This window comes from Labrus mixtus, chromosome 6 (assembly GCF_963584025.1).
Source record: "Labrus mixtus chromosome 6, fLabMix1.1, whole genome shotgun sequence".
Lineage (NCBI taxonomy): Eukaryota > Metazoa > Chordata > Actinopteri > Labriformes > Labridae > Labrus > Labrus mixtus.
The window spans coordinates 27,530,735-27,552,463 of record NC_083617.1 but is presented as its reverse complement, the minus strand read 5'-3'; the positions used below and the strand labels follow the sequence as shown (position 1 = coordinate 27,552,463).

General features: G+C 40.7%; 1 protein-coding gene across 1 annotated transcript in view; it reads left to right on the top strand.

Annotated features, from left to right (window-relative positions):
* The window catches only part of b3gat2 (beta-1,3-glucuronyltransferase 2 (glucuronosyltransferase S)), a 62,515-nt gene that overhangs the window by 6,719 nt on the left and 34,067 nt on the right, over positions 1–21,729 (top strand). Inside the window, exon 2 of the mRNA XM_061040777.1 lies at positions 20,324–20,468. Coding sequence (XP_060896760.1) covers positions 20,324–20,468 — 145 coding nt within the window. The remainder of the gene's footprint in view (positions 1–20,323; positions 20,469–21,729) is intronic.

Sequence of the window (21,729 nt, the reverse complement as noted above, 5' to 3'; positions counted from 1 at the left end):
CTGTGGAGGATCCCAACTTGATCTAATGTCAGCCTTGAACCAAGCATCTGTAGAAAAGATATCAATGTGCTGTGGACGGATTTTAATGCAAGATACAGCCACATAGCTTTGGGTGGATTTTAAAGAGGACATATTATAGCCCTTCTCCATCTTTTCAAACAGTCCCCTGTGGTCTAAATGAAACATCTATGCGTTGCTTTGGTCAAATTATAACTTTAATCAAGCACCAGAGGAGGTTTGTGACCCTGTATAAACCATCTCTTTCAGAAGGCTCCATTTTGGTGTGTGTGTGTCTCTTTAAATCCTGAGTTTTCCCGGTAGACATCACTCCTCTGTAGAGTGAATAAAAATGGCGGACCTGCTAAAATGTTTTGCTCTAGGCTGGGGATTGAGTCCATAGGTTGAGATACCAGGAGAGGGGAGGGTATTTTTTTTTTTTTTTTTACCAGAATCCCACTGTGACATCACAAGGAGAGCAAATTTGAAACTGAGCATTTTTCTCTGTGTTGTAAGACTTATGCAGACCACAAACAAAGGACTGGATGGGTTTATTTCACATTTTGTGGATCAGTAGACACTCAGGTTACCCAAATAAATGTTTGAAAACACTGTAAAGGTGGATTTTTCATAATATGTCCCCTTTAACTAATTATATAATTCTCGTAGCTTTTGCAGAGCATAAGGCAACACTTGCAGTAACCTAATTAACAACTGAGGAACCCCAACTGGGCCAAAAATCAGCCTCATTCTTGACTCTGAGATGTTGATTACATGAAAGTAGCTTCCCAGGCTTTTTTTTTTCTCCCTGAAAGAGCGCTGCAAACTACCACAGAGTAATGAGCTCAAAGATTCCCCCTCCAAAGCCCTCATGAAAAAAACATTGGTACGTAGCAAATGTTTAACAAACCTCCTTCGTCCTTTTCCTCCTTCTGGCTCCAGAGCCAGAGCGAGAAGTCAGGTGGAAAGACATTAAGAGTGGAGTTAAAGGGTGTATTCTCCATTTCCGCACATTAGTCAGCTCTCAGATTGGCATGGGTTATTATCCACGCGACACGTTCCAGCTGAGTCGCCTTCCAGCAGTCAATAGAGTGTCAGAAAATGCAAGGCCGCTCATTTAATGCCGCCCATGTAATTGCAATTTGATTGCAGACACTCATACTGTAAACTACCAAACACACACACACACACACACACACACACCGCCTACGGTTTTTCCTTCAGGTGATTTTGCGTTTTTGCCTCAGGAGTCAGTTTGCTGACGTGAGGAGCTCCCTCACTTCCCATTACATTAACATGGTGTTAATGAACACTTTGTTTAGCCGTTTAGTTTATTTTTCTAGAAATCTTTTCCTTTGAGAGCACGTTAGATTATTTTACAGTATTTAAATCATTGGAGGACAGTAAAACTTCATATTACTCTGTTTTATCAGACTCTTTAACAGCATCACCACCTCATGCTACACACTGTGTGTGTTTTTTTAAGAACAAAACCCTTTCCTGTGTAGTTACTGTGTAATTTTACATTATTGTATTTTTTTATTTAACTGATGTAAATATGTTTGATTTGATTTTAACTTCTATTTGTATTTTTAATAATTGTATTCCCGTCCCCTGTTTTCTGGAGCTGCTGTAATGCACAAATTTCCCCCACGGGGGATCAATAAAGTTTATCTTTATCTTTATCTTTATCTTTAATAATTAACGTTAAAGGGTTAAAGGGTTAGAAATCCCCTAAGCAACAATGAATTATTGAGGACAATCGAGGAAGATCTACCAACGCACAGTGGAGGGATTGCTTTGGTGGGTAAATTCAACCACTAACAAGGAGAAGATTCAATATTCTGGGTCCAGTTATATTCAAGTAATTGAGTTGTGCTCAATTGTCCAGATTGTTGCTTGCCCAAAGGCTGGCCCACACTCAAAGATTTTTTTAATATAAACAGATGTTGAAAACGTGAGAGACCCCACACTTGACGTTAAATAACTATAGGTTAAACAGTTTTGTTTGTAAATTGTGTGGAGAGCCATTACATGACCATAACAGCACAACACTCACTAACAGATTCCATTCACAAACAACCAGAGTCTCGACCCTCGAAACTACGAATCCTACAAAATCCTGCGGTCAAATGCAACATGAGAGAAACCAAAAATTTGGACTGCTGTTTACTGGAAGTTCATGAAGAAACCAACAGCTATGGATGGATTCATGGAGACTGTATGAACATGGGATGAGCAGTTGTCTGTCGTGTACATGTGCAGTCTATTTGTACCTCTGTAGTACACTGAACCACAGAGTGTGTTCTTGGTTGTCCTTTGGGTTCCTCCAATTGGTTTCCGACATACAACAGCATATCAAATCGGAAGTATCAAACATGTTTAAAATTTGCGATTCCAAATCATTGCCACAAAGATGTTCCCTAATGCAGTTCGGGGGGAGTGACATATCTTAAAATACCTCACACTGCTGGAAAATCTAGCAAGATAATCATTAGAACCATCCAATAATGGAGACTCTGCTTTCTTTTGAGTGTGTACCCTGCATGAGTTCATTGATTTCAAAGATGTGGTTAATCACAAATTCAGTCTCGGTGCTCATAGTGTTGTTCATGATTCCTACTGGTGCTGACAACATGACGTCTTAACGTTATTAAAAAGAAAACATATGCTGCAAGAAATATAAGCAGGTAAACTTAAACTTAGTCAAAGTTCATCGCAGAAGCAGACTAGACATATGATAAATTGAATTGTTCATGCTACCTCTGAAGAAGATGCTTACCAGCCAGATGAAGAACAAGTGTATATGCATCCCTTTACTGACTCACCCAGCCCCCTCATGAGGGGCCCATATTGAATACTAAACTATGGCCCAGTTTCCATGGAGGCTCCACATGGGAGGGCCTGGATGGGTAGATGAAGGGCCCTTGAAGGGGCTCCATAGAGAGCCAATAATGTATGAATGTGTCCCACTTGGTAGCCATCCAATACCCATGTGGACTGTCTGAATGGTATGCCCTTTTCTAGCCAATGAATATTGTTCTGGCTGACCCTCTTAAAAGCCCGCTATGAGCCCATGAAGTGCACAAAAACCCTGCGAAGGATGCGTGTGAATGTGTTGGCTTGGAAGATGTATACTCACTTTTTTACTGGTGAGTTTAAAAAGCAAGTAAGCAATCTGCTGAAATTATCAACATCAGTGATCTGATTCCTCTTTGTAATTAAAGCCCGGAAAGATTAACTTAAATGACCCTGAAGTCAGCCTTGGTGTTATATGAGCAACATAGAAGGAAAAACTCCACCATTAGTAGTTACTTCTGATGGTCACTTTACATAGCAACACATCAGTGTGTGAATGTGTAGGTGTTCAAGTCCATTTACCATTTACACTGATTGGTCACAAGTAACTTTTGTGACAGTATTTCGTTATGAATTGGCTCTATACAAATAAAGAGAGAGTGATTGATATTTTGCTTAGTTGAGACGTTACGCTCTAGTTAAGATGAACCATCTGTTCCTGTTGTGAAACCAAACAATCACATAACTTGAGTTAGAACTAGTTTCATCGTATAGGTTTAGTGTGGATATTATACAATAACTTAAACATAGCTGCTGAAACAGTCCACACAGCCATAAGATCTCCCTCCCTTCGGAGAGCTATAAGTCCCATCAATTTTTACAACTACAGTGTCTAACCGTCTGACTGCTCACATTTCCTCTGTACGATCTCAGCTATTACTTTGTGAGTGCAGTGTCATCATTAAAACCAATAGAGATGATGGCCAATGCTTTAAATGTGAGACCTATGCTGTAATAACTCAGCATTATCTGATAAAACCGCTCTTAGAACTCTTTCGCGTTGATATATAGTGAGTATATGCCAGTAAGCCTTTATGCTGAGCCCACCTCTGTCTGTTTCTGCTCGGTATTTCCATTAAAGAAGCGTTTAAACTTGGCTACAAAACGAGCAATCAAGAAAATTAAGCTGTGCTTTTTTCCTTCTTCTTCATTCCTGAAGAGCTGACTCTGAGGATGAAGGCTTTTCAGCTGACGGCAGCATGGCAGAGCTGTTTGATTCAGCTGCAGCAGCCTGTCAGCCAGGCGAGACTTTGTCAGACCGTTTTTGAATAATTGAGCTTCCCCCGGCCCTGAGAGCTCCCCAGTAGTCAAAGCGACTATTTTAGGGAGCAGGTACTTACGCAAATGCTCTGTGCTGAAGTGTGACTCTGGGACACCTCTCTCTTATGGTGCCATAGTGTTCGTTTTGAGTCCTGATGTGGTGTGATGCTGCAGAAGCTATAAGAATATTTTCTCTGGTTACTCTCCTTTTGAAATGAATTTGGATTTTCAAACTACTTTCCCACAGTTAAAAAATCCTTTTCTCATGTGTTAGTCCTCCTACTGGGGAGGCAGTTGGTTTGAGGGAACAGCTGAAAGATAGTCTTTCTAACGGTTGAAAGACATACATACAAACGTTAGGGATATATTTGATAAAGTGCCCGAGCATCAGACTCCAGGCCGGCAGAGAATCGCCGGGCAGCACAAAGAGAAACTGCTGGGATAAAAGATCCAGAGCAAAATGGGAAATTCAATTTCCTCAAACCCCTATGAGCAATTATCATAATTACATAGTGCAGTGGGAGATGCCGGGATGGTGTGGGGGTTCTAATGTCATGGAAGCGAAGCAGAAAGGAGACGAACCTCGCCGAGAGAAATTGTCCGTGATCGGGTGGGTGGGAGGAAAAGGACGGGGGAGAGAGGAAGGTGACGGAGAGGTTGGAGGCTTTTAAGGGCCAGTGTAAATGTTAAAACGTGTAACGCACCAGCGCTCTGCTCTTTCCTGCTGCTTTTTTTACACTGAAATTGCAGTTTGACGACATGCCCTCCCTTTTCTCCCTCATCAAATCTCTTTTTTGCCTTTGTTCACTGCTGTGTGCAGCAGTGGTCGGCACACACTGCTGTGAAACACAAGCTGATATTCACTGAAGCCGCTTTATTAACAGGAAAATTAGACATTTTGTTATCAGGGCTTGAATAAGGCTTTCAGCTTGTTATAGCTACCCACAAATTTGACTGGAAAATATGTATGAGGGAGTTAAGTTTTGAGTAACATGGGCCATATTTTTACACATTAAGTGGTCTAAATTACTTACACAAAACTCTTGATGTTATGTGGGATATTGCTTCAGCCAGCGGATACAAAAACAGACGCCGAAGACTGAAATGCAAATCTTTTAGCTAAATCAGCTGTTTTAAAGTGTTCACCAAAAACTGTATTTTTTGCCACTGGCAGACGCAAATCATTATTCTGACAACACTACAAAAAAGTTATCTCCAGATTTATTCCTGATTTTCAAAGCGTAGGATGCTTTTTTGAAAACAGACACTCGTGTTTCCTTTGCCTCCTCAAACACACCGGACTCCATTTAGAATAAAAAATAAATAAAATAATAATAATAATAATACATTTTATTTAAAGGCACCTTTCAAAACTCTCAAGGTCACCTTAAAAAGCAGAGATAAAAAAAAAAGTAACAACACAACAATAAAATGAACATTAAAAACACAAATGTACAGGATGTAAAGGAGTTATGAGACCGGATGGAGAATGATCAGACTGAATATGACAGTTTAAAAAGAAGTGTTTTGAGAAGTGATTTGAAAATGGAGAGAGAGTCGATATTACAGATTTGTGGTAGGAGGGAGTTCCAGAGGTGGGGGGCAGAGCGGCTGAAGGCCCTGGACCCCCATGGTGGACAGGCGTGAGGGTGGTGCAGTGAGTTGAATGGAAGAAGAGCTGAGAGTGCGGGTGGGTGTGTTGATTTCCTTGATCCATTGTTGTTGTTTTTTTTGTGACACAATAGTTAAAAAAATCCATGAAAAAACTGATCAGTTGAGGCAAAAGCAGACAAACAACTCCTGTGTTTGGCAATGTTTAATGACTTTTTTGGCAATGAATTGTGACGGATTCACAAAAAAATTATGTAATAGCTTCTATTGTTAAAAAAAAAAAAAAAAGCATCTCGTATTCATTTTGTCACAGTAAAGGGTGATAAAGAGCTGGTGAGTTTGTTTGAACCAAACACTGTGAAATAAAAAAATATTGGAATTGGAATTGAAAAACCTTTATTGTTCCCGAGGCGCAACAGAGTTTCATAGAGGCAATACACCTCGTAAAGACAGCACAAAGACATGTGTATAAAACATAACTCCTATAGATATCATCATGATGGTCATGAGTGAGATAAGAGACACAAAGAGCAACAATCCAGACTCCATAGTAAAAATGTACAGACAACAACATTGACAGCTTATTTAGAAACCAACTGCTGATGGGACAAACGACCTCAGGTATCTGTTTTATTTAGCCCTCCTAACCTAAACTCTGCATGCAGAGGGTGGTCAGGGTCTTCCAAGTGGCTCTTATCTTAAAAACATGGCCAAGATCATTCAAGTTAATGCCAACAATCTTTCAGCAAAGGTTATCTATATTTCCCAGCCTGTGTTTGTTCACGCTGCTGAGGTTACCATACCAACAGATCATCACAAAAGTTCAAATGGACTCAATAAAAGTTTTATAAAAATATAATATTTTTAGAAGAGAGTTGTCAACATTAAAGCTCCTCAGCTTTCTCAGGAAAAACACTCTGGTTGGCTTTTTTTTTTTTACAGATAGCATCATGATGGTGTTAGCATCAAAGGTCTGTTTTTTTTATCAAGGATGGTACCCAACAGTGTTGTAGTACTCAAAATCAGTCTCAATACTGGTCTCGAGACCACTTTTTGAAGGTCTCAGTCTTGTCTCGAATTCAGAAGCATTTTCACTGAGTCTGGTCTCCGTCTTAGACTGGGTGGACTACGGATTTTAAATCATGACTGGTCAAGACCATCACTGATACAGTGTAAGCTTCTTTCTCATGTCATTACTGTGATTAGAAGGAATACGCCCCCCCCCCCCCCCCCCCCCAGACCCCCTTTCTAAAAGAACAAACAACTCCAATTCGTTCGAAGTTGGATTGTAATCCCCCGGTTACGATCCCTAAATGTCTTGGTCTTGTCTTGGTCTCAGAGCACTCTGGTCTCGGGTATGTCTTGGTCTCTGTTAGTGTGGTATTGACTACAACACTACTACCTAAGTACTTATACTGACTCCCTGTCTCTACAGCTATGCCATTATTAAAGTTGGTGCTGTGACAGGAAGTCAATTAGCATCTCTTGTTTTGGAGACATTGAGATGGAAGTTGGAGCCATCGCACCATTTAATGAATTTGCTCCGGTTAGATGTTCTCAGAGAAGTCGCTGAGTCTCATACTCATGTATACACAACGTCACACACATTACTCGCCCAGTATGCACACCCCTCCATCTCTTTACTTCATTTTACACACAAACCCATAAAGCAATCAACCTGCACACATATCATGCACCATTGCATCACAGCTTTATAGCCCGTCCCAGCTCTCTCTAATTTGATTCATTCATTTTCCCTCAGCTCATTTCTTCCTCCCTTCCTCAGATTGCCTCTGCCATGCATATTAATAACACAGAGATAAAAAATACGCTTGATTAAAATCACACCCGGCCCAGCCACCCGAAACACTCGCCCCGGTGTGCAAACAACACAATAACGTCTCTTTCTCCAGGGCAGGAGGCAGGAAACGAGAACATCCATAATGGATTTCATATACTTCATCATTAAGAGTCTCTTTGTGTGTACACACAATTCACTGCTCACCTATTTGTCTGCAGGGAGAGAGTCGGAGTTGATTACTCGACTGAGCTGCAGCGCTCCCAGACACGGTGTCCTGGCTCCGAGTCAGATGAAATGTGATTCCTCTCAGCGCTGTTATTTTTTTCTTTTGTTTACTTGTAAATAGCATGCGTTCACCGACTGAGCTGCTGGTGCTGTAATTTGTCAGGAGAGAGAGGCTGTCATACGCCCAGCTGGGTCTGAAATTATTTTTCTTGTGTGGCAAAGATTAATTATTTGTTATCTCAGGACAGTTTCTGCCCTCAGGTGAAGATATCTATATTGATAATGAGACAGGAGCTTTCTTTATGCATGACAGTGTCTGCTGGCTAAACTCTACAGCGGAAACTAATGTACCACGGCACAAAGGCTTTTACTACTACGTCAGTGGAGTAAAAAGAGTTGAAGCATGAAGCTTGCGTTTGCATCAGCGCATATAGAAAAAGGGACAAGACAAGAAATGTAATTTCTCTGGAATCTTTCCCACTCTTGACTTCTTTTTTACAGCTCGACCAATTTGAGAGTTTTAAAAGCATTACTGATATTAGCAGGGAAAATGTTAGTACCACACTTAAGAGGTAAGGTAAGATATCAAAGTCAATCAGATTCAGATTTTTTTATTTTTTTTATTGTCCCACAAGGGGAAATTTGCGTTGCAACAGGAGCACACAGAAGACAAGAAACACAAGGACAACATCACCATAAAACAAATAAAAATAAAAATAAAAATAAAAATAAAAATAAAAATAAAAATAAAAATAAAAATAAAAATAAAAATAAAAATAAAAATAAAAAATCAGACAACACAGCAAAATATAAAACCAAATAAAAACATTGCAATAAAATCAGTCAAGAGCCCATACCACAATGGAAATTCAAGTTATTAAAGTGCAAAGTGGAGATCTCATTTCATTTCAAACCTTTTTTTAAACCTCGAAAACCATTGAGGTTTCCCTCATTTGCGATGATGTCGAGAAACAAATCAAAACAAACCAAAAGGTCACAAAATAAAACAACAAAGTCCGCTCAGGATGATTCTCAGTAGAAACAATCACACACTGTGGGAAAGTGGTTTGAGATCATTGTCTTAATTTTTCCAAGAGAAACAAGAGTGTCAATCTTGAGAGAGTGTTGTAAATTGTTCCACATTTTTGGAGCTAAAAAGCTAAAAGTGGATTTTCCAAGTTCAGAGTAAACCCGCGGGACTAGAAGCAATAGACAGTCAGTAGAGCGAGTGTGGTGGGGTCCTCCGATGCTCCAGTTCAGCAGAGATGTTATATAAAAAGCTTTGTTATAGAGAATACAATGATGAGTGTTATCGGGGTCTCCGGTTATGAATCTAAAGAGCAGAGTGATAAACTGAGTCTAGGGTTTTAAGAGTGGAAGCAGAGGCATGCCTTAAGATGGTATCAAGGACTGACTGACTGCTTAAGATGACCTAACTTCTTGAGTTTCATGCTTAAATCAGTGTTTCTCAGATGTTCTTCTAATGACATCAGGAGGGGATGCAAGCTGAGCTGCCAACAACATTAGCTCAGCCTGTTGTAAGTACTCAGCTGGTTTTCAGGATGCCTTCAGTGTTGATTTTTGCAAGTTTTTTTTACAAGATGTTTTCCGCTGAGTTCTCCTATCTGTGCCAAAGAATAATGTTTTTCCAACTCTCTTTGGGCTCACGGGTCAGCAAGCCGAGCCTCTGCTCAATCTACATTGCTTGTTTCAACTTCTGGATTCCCATTATGAAAAAAATCTACATCAGAGTTTATACATTAACAATGTTGTTGAATTGAAATTGTTTGCTGTTCCACAATTCGCCTGCAGTGGGCACTTACAGAAACTCTGAAAGAGCAATTTGAATCTCTGGGATGTTTGTTGGTGTTGGTTGAAAATGACTGAAAATTGAATTGACTTATTACCCAGACCAAAATGCAGAAGCTGCCGGTCTGATCCGTGCTGTGAGCGTATCCCAGAATGTGGACCAATGACGCGGACCAGACTTTCGACGTCTCTTGTTAAACAACTTTTCTCCCTCATTATTGTCAAATCCATCTGTTTAGTAAATAAACCTTATGGGGTGCCGTTTTTATTAAACATAATCAAGCAGTGGAGCTGGACGGCGCCTCTCTACACATCTTGGACTTGTGCAGTGTGTCTGCTCCATGAGGCTGTGTTGAAACAGGCTGCTTGTAGCTTTCTTTAAATTTTTAGCATTTCCTTTGAGTCCTTGAAGAATTAAAGCAACAATATGAAACTTTTCCACCTTAAAATAGTTTTTTAAAGTTGATCAAATAGAACAAGGGCGGCTGTGGCTCAGTTGGTCGAGTCGGTCGTCCTTTAACTGGAAGGTCGAGGTTTGATCCCCAGCTCCTGCAGCATCATGTCCGATGTGTCCTTGGGCAAGACACTTAACCCCACATTGCTCCCACTGCTTTGTCAGCGGCGTATGAATGTGTATGAATGTGTTTAGTTACTTCTTATGGACTATTTACTCAGCAGCCTCTACCATCAGTGTGTGAATGTGTAGGTGTGGCCTGCGGTGTAAAAGCGCTCTGAGTAGTCAGAAGACTAGAAAAGCGCTACACAAGCTTAAGTCTGTTTACCATTAAACAAAGACTTTCACAGTCAACTGTTTTACAACAGTGCAGTTGCAAGCGGAGACCTTTGGTGGGCGCCAAAGTGCACCAAACTAAATTCCAACTTGATTGCTGCTTTAGGGGAAGAGGATTGATATGTTGCCAATCTGTTGTGGTACTTTCTCAAGTTAATAAGAAAAGTAATACACAGGAACATAACTCCTGTTTGGTGCATTAATGTTAGTCGTTGAAGTAGATTAGATATGTGGAGGTCGAAAGGGCAAGTAAATGCTAATCATGTGTGTGCACACTTCACGCTTCACGCTAGTACCCCAGTTAGGCTACCGAGTCTGACATTAGAGCTCTGGGTTTTCTCCTTCAGATATTAAATGTGTAGCTGCAACACAGACAGAGAAGAGAAGAGTGATTGTGTGGAGTTTGTTGAGTTTTCACAACCCCAAGGAGAGATGTACTCCTGTGAAGCTGTGCAACTTCAGGACTTGGAAACAATAAAAGTCTCTCCTGAAAATCCCTCTTTGTGCTCTCGCAGCAACCTTTGCTGTTGCTTCTTCCACAGTTGAGTTTGTGTGAAGGAGCTGCACAGTTTGTTCCTGATGACAAACCTGATCATCGGGTGGGCAGAGATGCGGTTTGTGGCTTTCTGAGAGGCTTGTTTGTTTCCTCAGATATAAACTGGATCTTTGTGGTCTGTAGGAACGACTCGTAGCTTTTCTAAAACCTTGATCTTACTCGGTGGGAACACAATACTGGCAGATAGTTGTGTTTACACTCTTTCATGAACGACGTTTCTTCTTAAACTTTCTCTGATATTTTGTTTGTGTCCTCCTTTTTTCTATCGAAAAAAAAAAAAGAAAGTTTTGTGGTCTGTTCTCTGATGTATTGATTTTTCATTGAGCTGCATCCCCGACTAAAAGGATAAGGTGTTGGCTTTCCTTTCTGCTCTAACAATTATTTGTACGTTTCTTTACAAATATGGATTTTTTTCTTAACTTCCAGTGAAATATAAACATAGAGGCACACACACATTTCCCAGAATAGTTGCCTTTCTCTGCGGAGGATTAGATTTGAACTTGTGTTGATTTTCTTCTTCTACTCCTTAGATTAAATTCTGTAAACCCTGAAATAGGACTCTAACACAATAACACTTTATTCTCATATAGAGTTATCAAATCTTCTTACAACGAGAGCTTGAAGTGGAATAACTCTGTTGAAATTGCAGGGAGTGTGTGAGATTGTTTTTTGTTAGCGGTAAAAAAAAGAAGATGATAGTAAAATCAATCAATAAGAAATAGACTCTGAGCTTCTGGTTTACTCGTGAATCAGCTGTAAAGAGAGAGTCTGAGAAACAGTAGAACCAGCTCACTGGTTAGCATCATTAAAACACAGATGCAGTCTCAACACTAGTCAGATTTATCACAGATTCCTGCTCAGAGCAGCTCATTTTTAGAGGGCAGGATTCAAATCATACATGACCAATAGTCGATTTTAAAAGTCAAAGTAATTCTATCAAGTAATGAGCTTTCTCGCTCCATGTCCTATTGTTTACGGTGAGAAGGCAGACTCAGAGGGCAGAACAAACACCTAGCTGTGGGAGTGTCACCCACCTGGGGGAGGGGTTACTGCCCTTTGTGATGTCATGAAGGGAAAATCTCCAAACTGCCTGTTTGAGCACACATTTTCTGAAAAGTGGAGCAGGTAAAAGATGAAGAGGATGGACTTTTCTCATCATTGATGAGTGTGTAGACAGATTAGAGACACATGTTAGTATGGTACAACATGTTAAAGTGGTGCTAGTGTTGTAGTGGTTAGTGCTCGCGCCCCATGTACTGTGGATGTGGTCCTCCAGGCGGACGGCTCAGGTTCAAGTCCGTCCTGCGGTTCCTTTCCTGCATGCAGTTCCCCACTATCTCTTCCTGATTTCCGACTCTATCCACTGTCATATCTCCACAATTAAGGCACAAAAAGCCACAAAATAAATCTTTGAAAAAAAAAGAAAAAGAAAAATCTGGTAAAGTGTATTTTGCACAATATGTGACCTTTAAAAGAAAAGCTGCTGCATCATCTTTTACCATTCAGCTCTTTGGTTTCAAAATTGAGAAATGCAGTTCTTGATGTCATAATCAGACATAATAACCACTGATGATTAGTCAGTCGGATCTCTGAAAGAAGATATCCAAACACCAGTCAGTAAGATATGGCAAAACAGCTTTTCTAAATTTGCCATCAGCAATAAACTTAACAAACCCTCTTTGACCCGTGTCCCTTTTTTTATAAAGAAAGGAAAATGCTCCTCCTGTTCACAAACTAAACTCCTGCAATAATCAGGAAGCCAATAGTCTTCTTAAGCTCCCAAAACTTCAGGCTAGTCTCTGTAATCTTTCAGCATGCTAATAGGACAGGCAGAAGGTTTAAAATGAACAATACTGGACTCTAGATGAAGGTCTGTATCTGAGCTTTAACTCTGAATATCATTACAGTCCAACAGAGCATGCAAGACTGAAAGATCAGGCTAAATGTAGAGAACAGATCTGACCTCTGGTCAGAACAGGAAAGCTTTTATGGTTCAAACAGAAGGTGGGATTTTATAAATGGAGTCTGCTTAAGGTTACAAAGCCAACGTTTGTCAGAAAAAGGGAAAATATAAGCCTTGATTTAATGTACAACATTTATAAATTAAAGCAGGCACATTTTAATTACAAGAGGAAAGGTTCAGCTGCAAATCAGCGTGCTGCCCGCCTAAAGGTTCCTATGGTGCTGCCCTGCTTGCGGCCCGGACTCCATGATGTTTGGGAGCACTTTAATTTCAAGACAAATATCCGCAAGGGGACAATAAAGGGTATTGTATCATGGGGCACCGATAGCCTAGTGGTTGTGTCACGCACACCATGTACAGACACTATAGTCCTCGTCGCAGTGGTCGTGGGTTTGAATCCCATCCATGTTGTCTCCCACTCTCTTCTCCCAGCATTTCCTGTCTCTCTTTAGCTGTCCTATCCAACAAAGACAAAACCGCCACACAAAAAATATTTAAAAAAGGAAAGAAAAGTGTATTTTATCCTTTTGTAAAATAAACAAAGTTTTATTCTATAAAAAGGTTTAATTCTTAGCAGAAAAATTGGGGTATCCCTCCAGTGAATCAGATTATGGCAGTGTGAGAAAGCAAGCTAAATATAAAGAGCAGATGTTTTTTTCCTTGTCTCTGCTCCTGTCACTTGTTTGTGTCTACTTTCATTGCTCCTGCCAACAGGGCATCGGAGGAGCACATCATGTTCTGTATCCAACCTAAATGTGGGAGCAATAAGTTTGTGTTTTCACAAACTTTTCCTGCAGCAACACTAATGTGCAGATGGTGGCATGAGAACCAGCATGTGCTGAAGCATTCGCCACCGAGCAGAATAATGTACCATCTGTTGAAACACTGTCACCCTGCAGCTCTGTGAGGCTCCCTGCAAACACTTTGACATTGAGCTGTTGTTGAAACGACGACCTGCAACGACACTGAAAAACGGAGACAGCATCTGTGTAGCTGCACCAGGACCTAAATAAAACATCTGTCTGATATCAAATCCAATACTCTACATGAAGCTGGTGTCATTGATTTTTCTATCATCCTAAAATATAATGCTGTTAAAAGATTGAGCATAAATAACCAGGTTGTTGAGGCTGTACATCAGTATAAGTACCCAGGTACCATTATCCACGATTAACTGACCTTTGAACTTCAAACAGATGCTGTTTGTAAAAAAGCCCATCAGCGGGGAAACTTTCTCAGGAAGCTTCTGGATGTTAACGTAGACAACACTTTTATGAAGATGTTTTTTTTTCTTGTCTTATTGAAGCGGTTTTAACTTTCCGCATGGCAACATGGTACGGGTTAGTCAGCATTAAGAATCGTAACAGAATGCAGAGTATTATTAGTGTGGCAAAATTGCAAGTTGGTCACTCTCTGACCTAACACACCTGTATAAAGTAAACACTTTGAAGTAGGCCCAGTAAATCCTGGCTGATCTGTGTCCAAGGAGTTAAAGTTGCTTTAGTCCGTCCAGCTGCAGATTCAGCCTGGCAGCTTGCAGGACATGGAACTAAGTAATTCATTTGTCCCTGATGCCATCGCCTTTTTAAATGACTTGTTGTGTCTCTTTGTCATCTGATTTTATCTAATGTATTTATTGTCCATTGGGCTTTAACTTGTATGCTGATTGTTGGCTGGATGTACATGTATGTATGTGTTTACCACTGACTGCTTAACAAATTGCCCTCTCACAGGGATAACAAAGACAACCTTGAACTTTGAACCTTGCAGCTTGAAAGTGGACACTCTCTGATCATCACTGTCCGTCAAATGCAGTCCTCATATGTTAACTTGTCATTTTAGAGTGATTTCATCCTCAGAAAGTGTTATGAGGACGACCGGAGAGGTTCTGAGTGTCCATTGACACTGTGCCCCCCCCTCCCCCCTCATAGACAGACTCTCTTTATAGACAGGTAACTATGTAGTCTGGCCACAGTCCAGTTATAATGGATAACTGAGAGCTATAAAGACAACAGAGTGTCAGCAGTAAAGTGATCAGATGAAGCAGCCGGCCAACAACTTCCATCTCAGTCATTTAATGGAGAAGCTCAGCAGGCATTTGTTAGAGACATAGGTCATTATAATTAGGCTTTGCAATCAATCATTGACATGTTCCTTTAGTCAGACATCGACATGAACCCGGATCTCTGACTGAGACAGAGCACTGAAAATCTCCTTCAGCATTGGAGTGCATATTTCAGCACCATGGACAGAGAGCACACATCATATTAATGCTAGTAAACCATGCAGTGTTGCCATACGGAAAATACAGCAATATAGTACTGCAGCTTTAAAATGATCCCATTTTACCCTAAACTACCGTACATAAAAAATTATAAAACATGAGGCAGGACAAAAATTTCCCCACAATTTCCCAGTTTGGGATCAATAAAGTAATTCTATTCTATTCTATTTTAAAATATTACACTGAATGTCAGCACTCTGCCCTGCACACCACATTAATATTAACAAACAAACAAACAAAGGAAAAAAACAGTGAAGTGTAAATTGTTTTGCGAACTTCATCCTTCTGTCATGAAAGAAACGTCGGCAGGAATTATCTGCGGACCTCCAGCAGACGGGGCATATTTGTTAGACATGTGTTTATTGGTGAAACTGTGAATGTGTGTGTGTGTATGTATGTGTGTGTGTGTGTGTGTGTGTGTGTGTGTGTGTGTGTGTGTGTGTGTGTGTGTGTGTTTATGAGAAAGAGAGTTAGAGCATTTTTGCCGGTGTGTGAATCTGAGTCGTGCATTTGAGACATCTGAAATACACATAGATCTGATTTTAACCTCGGTTTTCGGTCGTCTTCTATTTACAATTGTAAATACTCCGTCCTGATTTAACTCGTACAGGGTGGGCTCTAAGGTTGTGCTCGATAATCAGGTCGTCCAGTCTGAGCACATAGATTGTGAGCTTTGAACATGCGTCGTAAACGATTCAGTTGTACAGTTAGAGCTGACATTCCACCACGACTTTTATACAATGGTACAGTGTACGCTGGGCTTCAGGGGGCGTATAGAGGGTAGGGAGGGTAGACTGCCTGTGTGGCTGCACAGTACTGTATAAGCTCTGAGGGTCCGTTGTCCCTTCACCAGGTGACCACTGCTATGAATGAATACTGATGCCGCTCCGTATGACTGCTGGATTTGTGAACAGGACCTAAAATGAGATCATGTCTCAGAGAGACATTTACAGAAGATATACTTGATTTGTGCTATATTTATGTGTAAAATGTTGCCTTTTATAGTGCTAGAAAACTGTTTCAATTTTTGTTGTAAAAGAAGCCTCTGCAAACACCGAACAGCTAAAGGAAACAAAGATGAAGGTGCTTACGTGTATTTATTCAGCTCATTAAACGTTCACTGGTGTTTATCCTGTTTGTTAAAGGAAGGGTTTGCAGAAAAAAGACATTAGTTGGTTTCTTTACGTTGTAACACGCTGTATCCATTCTAACTCTCTCAATGAAAGAGTGAAACTGAAGCCCACTGAGCTTTGAGGTGCAGCAATCAAACTGGAGGATAATTTACAATCAAACTAGGACTTAACTCCTGAGCCAAAATAACGATTATTCTCCAGGAAAGATTTGCAAACGACCAACATGCAGAGTCAGCGTGTCTTTCTTCCTCTCTCTTTCAGTCTCTTTTAATCTGTTTGTTTAAAGGCGAGGAGTCTTTGAAAAATGACCTGAGAGAGAAAAGGGGGCAGCAGCGGAAAGAAGCAGGGGGGAGGAAAGGGGTTTAAGTGTTAGACAGGCAAACTCAAGGGGCCCCAGTATTAACAGAGAAGGGGCTTCAAAGCTGCTGGCACTCAGGGGCCGCGTCAGGGGTTTGGAGGAAAAGCGATAATAAAAGGAAAGGAAGTGGTGAAGGAAAAGAAGAGATGCTTACCATCAGGTCAGATGCTAAGTCTTTTAAGCCATTCCCTTCTCTTTATTCTGCAGGACCCAAAGATGAAATCACAGCACAATCCTGTCATTTATTAAAAGATAAGTTCAAGTTATTATCCGCAAAAGTTTGATGTAAATGTCTGTTTTCCTGTTGTCGTCTCATTGCTTAAGCACAGCAGGGGTCCAGTAGTAGAGTCATGAAAGCTTTTACATCTGATCCTAACAGCTGAGGAAGTTGTATCCTGAATTTACAAGAAGAACAGGGAGTTTATCTGCAATGTAGCAAATGCAGCATTTGCTTCTTCTTTTTCCCTAAAAAGTTATTTTTTGGGCGTTTTTGCCTTTGCTAGATAGGACAGCTGAAGAGAGACAGGAAACGTTTGGAGGAGAGAGTGTGTGGGACGCCATGCAGCAAAGGACAGAGGTCGATTGGAACCCACGGCTGCTGCGACGAAGACTACAGCCTCTGCACATGCACCCCCTAAAAAGTGGATTATCATGTCTAGTGAGCTTGGTTTGGACTGATCAAGTGTATTTTTGAACCTTTGACAGAGCTGTTTGCAGGCTACCTGTTTTATCTGCTTCCACTCTTAATGCTGAGAGAAATACATCCAAACTTAAGTGCAATAAGAGCCAGAACAACCAAAAGCCAAACATGTGGTTATTTAGTATTCTTCGGCATCAACATGTCAATCAAAAGATAATTTTCAAAATGAACATCATACTGTAATGGACAAGATGTGAAACTTTTGATGTGGACCATAATATTTACTAAGAAAATGTTGACTCAGACACTTCCTGTCTTCTCAACCAGAGGAGTCAACCCAAGCTGGAACTTTACGAAGGTGTGAGGCCTTGTCCGAGGCTTCCTTCACTTCCTAGATTCAGTCTAATGTTGTTTCACATTGTTCATTAGATTTCTGAAATAGGGACATAATTAAAACCTTGTTTCCAGAACTCCTTCCCTTTTATTCTTAGCTGATCTTCTGTTTTTTATGTCTGGTCACTCTCTTACATTTTCCTATTACTGTAGTTAAAACATCTACTTGATGTGCATGTTCTCAAAGCAGTGATTCCGAGCTGCGTGTATACATAAACTGTCTGTTTGTTTATAACTGTAGTCTATAGCTGTGATTGAGCGTGTGGCTCAGGATGCACTGTGCTTGAGGCAGACGTCCTTTAATTAAGACGTTAATAGCAGATTGACAGATATCCATGACACGAACACATCAACATGAATCTTTTCTTTCTGGACTGGACTCTTACTCAGAGTTACTGGGCTGTCAATAGTTTTTTTCTTACAATTTCAAGCCAGGAAGACATCACAAAGGTGCCAAATGTCTCTTAAATGACCTACCAATGAAGAAATGTGGACATACTCTTTCCAGTAATTAGATTTTTCTACGTACTTGAATACTTTCTTTTCCTCACAGCCAGGTCTCCCACTCCGTGAAGTTTGCCACAGGACTGTGAATCCTCTCCATATAATATGCTTTACATACACTTTGTTTCCTGTGGCTTTGAAAGCCGGGGACTCGGTGTGAAGTCTGGGCTCAGTAATGCAGCGCTGCTTACTGATTTGGTTTTGTTCTGTTGTTTTGTCACGAGCGACTGGCTGCAGGCTGTTTGGCTGAGCGATGAGGAGTCTGAATGAACGGGCTTCAGGGTGGCCACGGCAGGAAAAATAGAATCTCTCACACACACACATGAACACACACGGAGACAAGATACAGTTGTCTCATACTGCAACACAACAACAGAGTCATCCTCACACAGCCCTCTCTCTCTCTCTCTCGCTCTCTCTCTCTCTCATCTGTCTTCTATCTGAGTCTCTCTCTCCGTCTCATTTCTTGTCACACTGCTTCTGGCTGTGAGCAAATTCATTCACTGTGAAAATGGAAGGCAGCTCTGTGCAGCACAGTTTCATTTAGCTCTGTATTCAGTAAGCCACAGAGTCCATGCAAGCTGCCACAGTCACACTCAGACACATTACAGATGAAATTGAAGATGTCTAATCATTGATAGAAACTGACACGCAAAGAATGCATTTAAGAATCATTGTCACTTTCACTTGCACAAAACTCCTGAAGAACTCTTGAAGTTTTTGGGGTGAACTGAGTGAGTTTTCCAGTTGCACCTTATGGAGAGTTTCTCCTGCCAGAGCCCTGTAGGACTTTTTCTGCAGAAAGTCAGAGTGAGCCGATGTGAGAACACAGCAGGATATTATCAGGAGAATTCACCTCGAGCGAGTAGGAGGGGGTGGTGATGTGTATTCCCTGCAATCTGTGCACAAGCATAAGTTGTATTCATGACACCGATACGATCTCAGAGCATGTAATTAAACTGCTGCATTTTGTTCTCCAGTATGTTCTTCTCCGCTCTTTTGTTGATATTCTGTTTCTTACTACACATAGCATTGATATACAGACAAATATTCTCATTATTGTGTCGCAGACTCCCTTGGTTAGACCGTCCCCCTCTAGTCCAACAGGGATAGTCCCACTCGCTGTGAGGTGCATGTGTGAACAACAGGATCAGGATTATTTCAGGGGCAGTCCTCCTGAAATTCTCTTGACATTTTCAGGAGTGCATATGTGAAAAAGGCTCAAGGTTTTTACTTGTTTACAGTCACTCAGAGTGCAGCTTGCCCTCATGTATGCGCTGTTTTAAAGGAACTGGAATGGCGATACACAAAAAGACTTAAACTTGATTTGGTGAAAAAGACGGCACAACCGTTGATACTTCAGCCAAACACACTTTTAACCCGAGGAGAATGTAGAACATCTGTCGATGATCTATGATTTAATTTTCAGGAAATAACACAGGAGACAGTAATCTGATATATTACAACTGAAACCTTCACGAAAAAGTCTTCAACATGTCATATCACACTACGGCTTTTTGTGTGTATTCAGCTTTCTTACTTGAGTCCATGCAATATCTTTAAGGCTTATATCAGACCAAATGTGAACCAACTTTTCAGTTTATATTACCCACATGAAATCAACCACATCAACTAAAATGCTATAGTTCTGCTCAAGTCTGGCTAAATACCACAGAATGAACCCAAAATACACATATACAGTTTCATGTAATTCAAAAGGCTCTAAAGGATGCATCAGGATACAAATATACAAAAAGTCTAATGTTTGTTGTTTCCTTGGTTCACCTGCAAGTCAAGAAAAACAACCATTAAAATGCCTGTTTTTGAATGAAGGCTGTATCGACTATATCTGATGCAACGCCAGGACATCAGGACATTATCAAAGCTGAAAGGCTTTGTGCACAAAGCTCAGTCAAATATGTTCCTGAAGCTCAACTTTGGTTTTAAAATTTCCTTTTATTCCTGCCTTTGAACTGACTTTGTATACAATCACACAGCATGAAACATGATCGTTGTTGTGTTTGTTGCTTCTGAGAACACCTTGACCCTTGAAATTTGTTTGAATATCACAATAAGTTAAATCAGTTACATACTAAATACTTTATTTAATCTAACCCTTCTCCTCTGTCATTCTTTCCAGATGCGAAGTACTCGAGGCGTGTCTATTTGGCCTGTTGGATTTGTAGGAGGCAGATCGTATGAGCGCCCCCTGGTGTCTGGGGGTAAAGTTGTGGGCTGGTACACCGGCTGGAGACCAGACCGACCTTTTGCCACCGACATGGCAGGTAAGAGACAACTCCAGTAAACGACCCGGTGTTACTCTGTGTTCCATCCATCCATCTATTCATATATTCATCCATTTGTCCATCAGCTATAACCTTGATCCTTAGAGGGTCTCAGGGGGATGAAGCTGGTCCCAGCTAACAAGGGGCGGTGTGTAACTGTAACTTTTCTTCAGAAATCTTAACATATTCAATGAGAGATACATCTATGATTAGGTTTTTTGTGAGTTGAGTCTCATTAAATGGTTACACTTTTGCAGGTCTACAGTAGGGGTTGCATGGCTTCAGATTTGTTCAAGTCAACAGTCCTGATAAAAGCTGATCAACGCTGACTAGTTTCTGATGACGTTGTGGATAAACCCACAGGAGAAGAGAACGCTTTGCAACAAGCAACAAATTGTATTTGCAAAACTTAAAGCATAGGGGAAGAAAAAACTCAGGGAGCATGGCTTGTTAGTCTTCTCACTGTCCATAGACCCGTCACAGTTTTTGATTTCCAGTCCTGGTTTGCCTGTAGGACGACAGGGGCGTCAATGTGAGTCAAATAAAAGCTCGCCGACTGTTACGCAACTGAGAGAAAAGTGGCCTCACTGGGGAGCCAGGGCGGGACAGCCTGGTAGCTGATGTTGCATAGCTGGTCTAAACTGGGAGTGAGTTCTCCATGATGGGAAAATGTGTTATTTTGATTCATCCAAATTTGCGATAAATCAATTAAGCCCACCTATTTGCTTATTTCACTGCAAGACTTAATGAATACAGTAAAAAAAAAAGGTTGTTTAAAAACATATTTTTAATGAGCAGGATCAGGAAGTCACATGTTGAGGTCAAACAATCAGTGAAATGAAATTTAAAAAAAAAAGGTTTGTAGAAAGCTCACAGCCTCTTCTCTGATCTATACTGAGATGGAAATAGTTCCGTCTTTAAGTCCTGAACCCTTTTGAAACACAGAACGAGTTTAACGATCGGTTCATTGATCACAGCACAGTTAGAGTCAGCTCGACTGCTTTGGCCTGCTGCCTTTCATCAGAGAGAACAAACAGAAAGCATTACCCTGCTGTCGTTCTTTCTTTCTTTCTTTCTTTCTGTCTGTCTGTCTGCATTGTTTCTTCAGCTTTGTGTTCACCGGCAGAGTTGTGACAGCTTTTCTACGGAGATTCTGTTTTTCATGGATTAATTTACCGTAAAATGAGATCTGATCTTTCCAATTTAATATTCCCACAGTTACTCCTCCGCGCGGCAGCTCGTGTGCTACCTGGCCTGATTG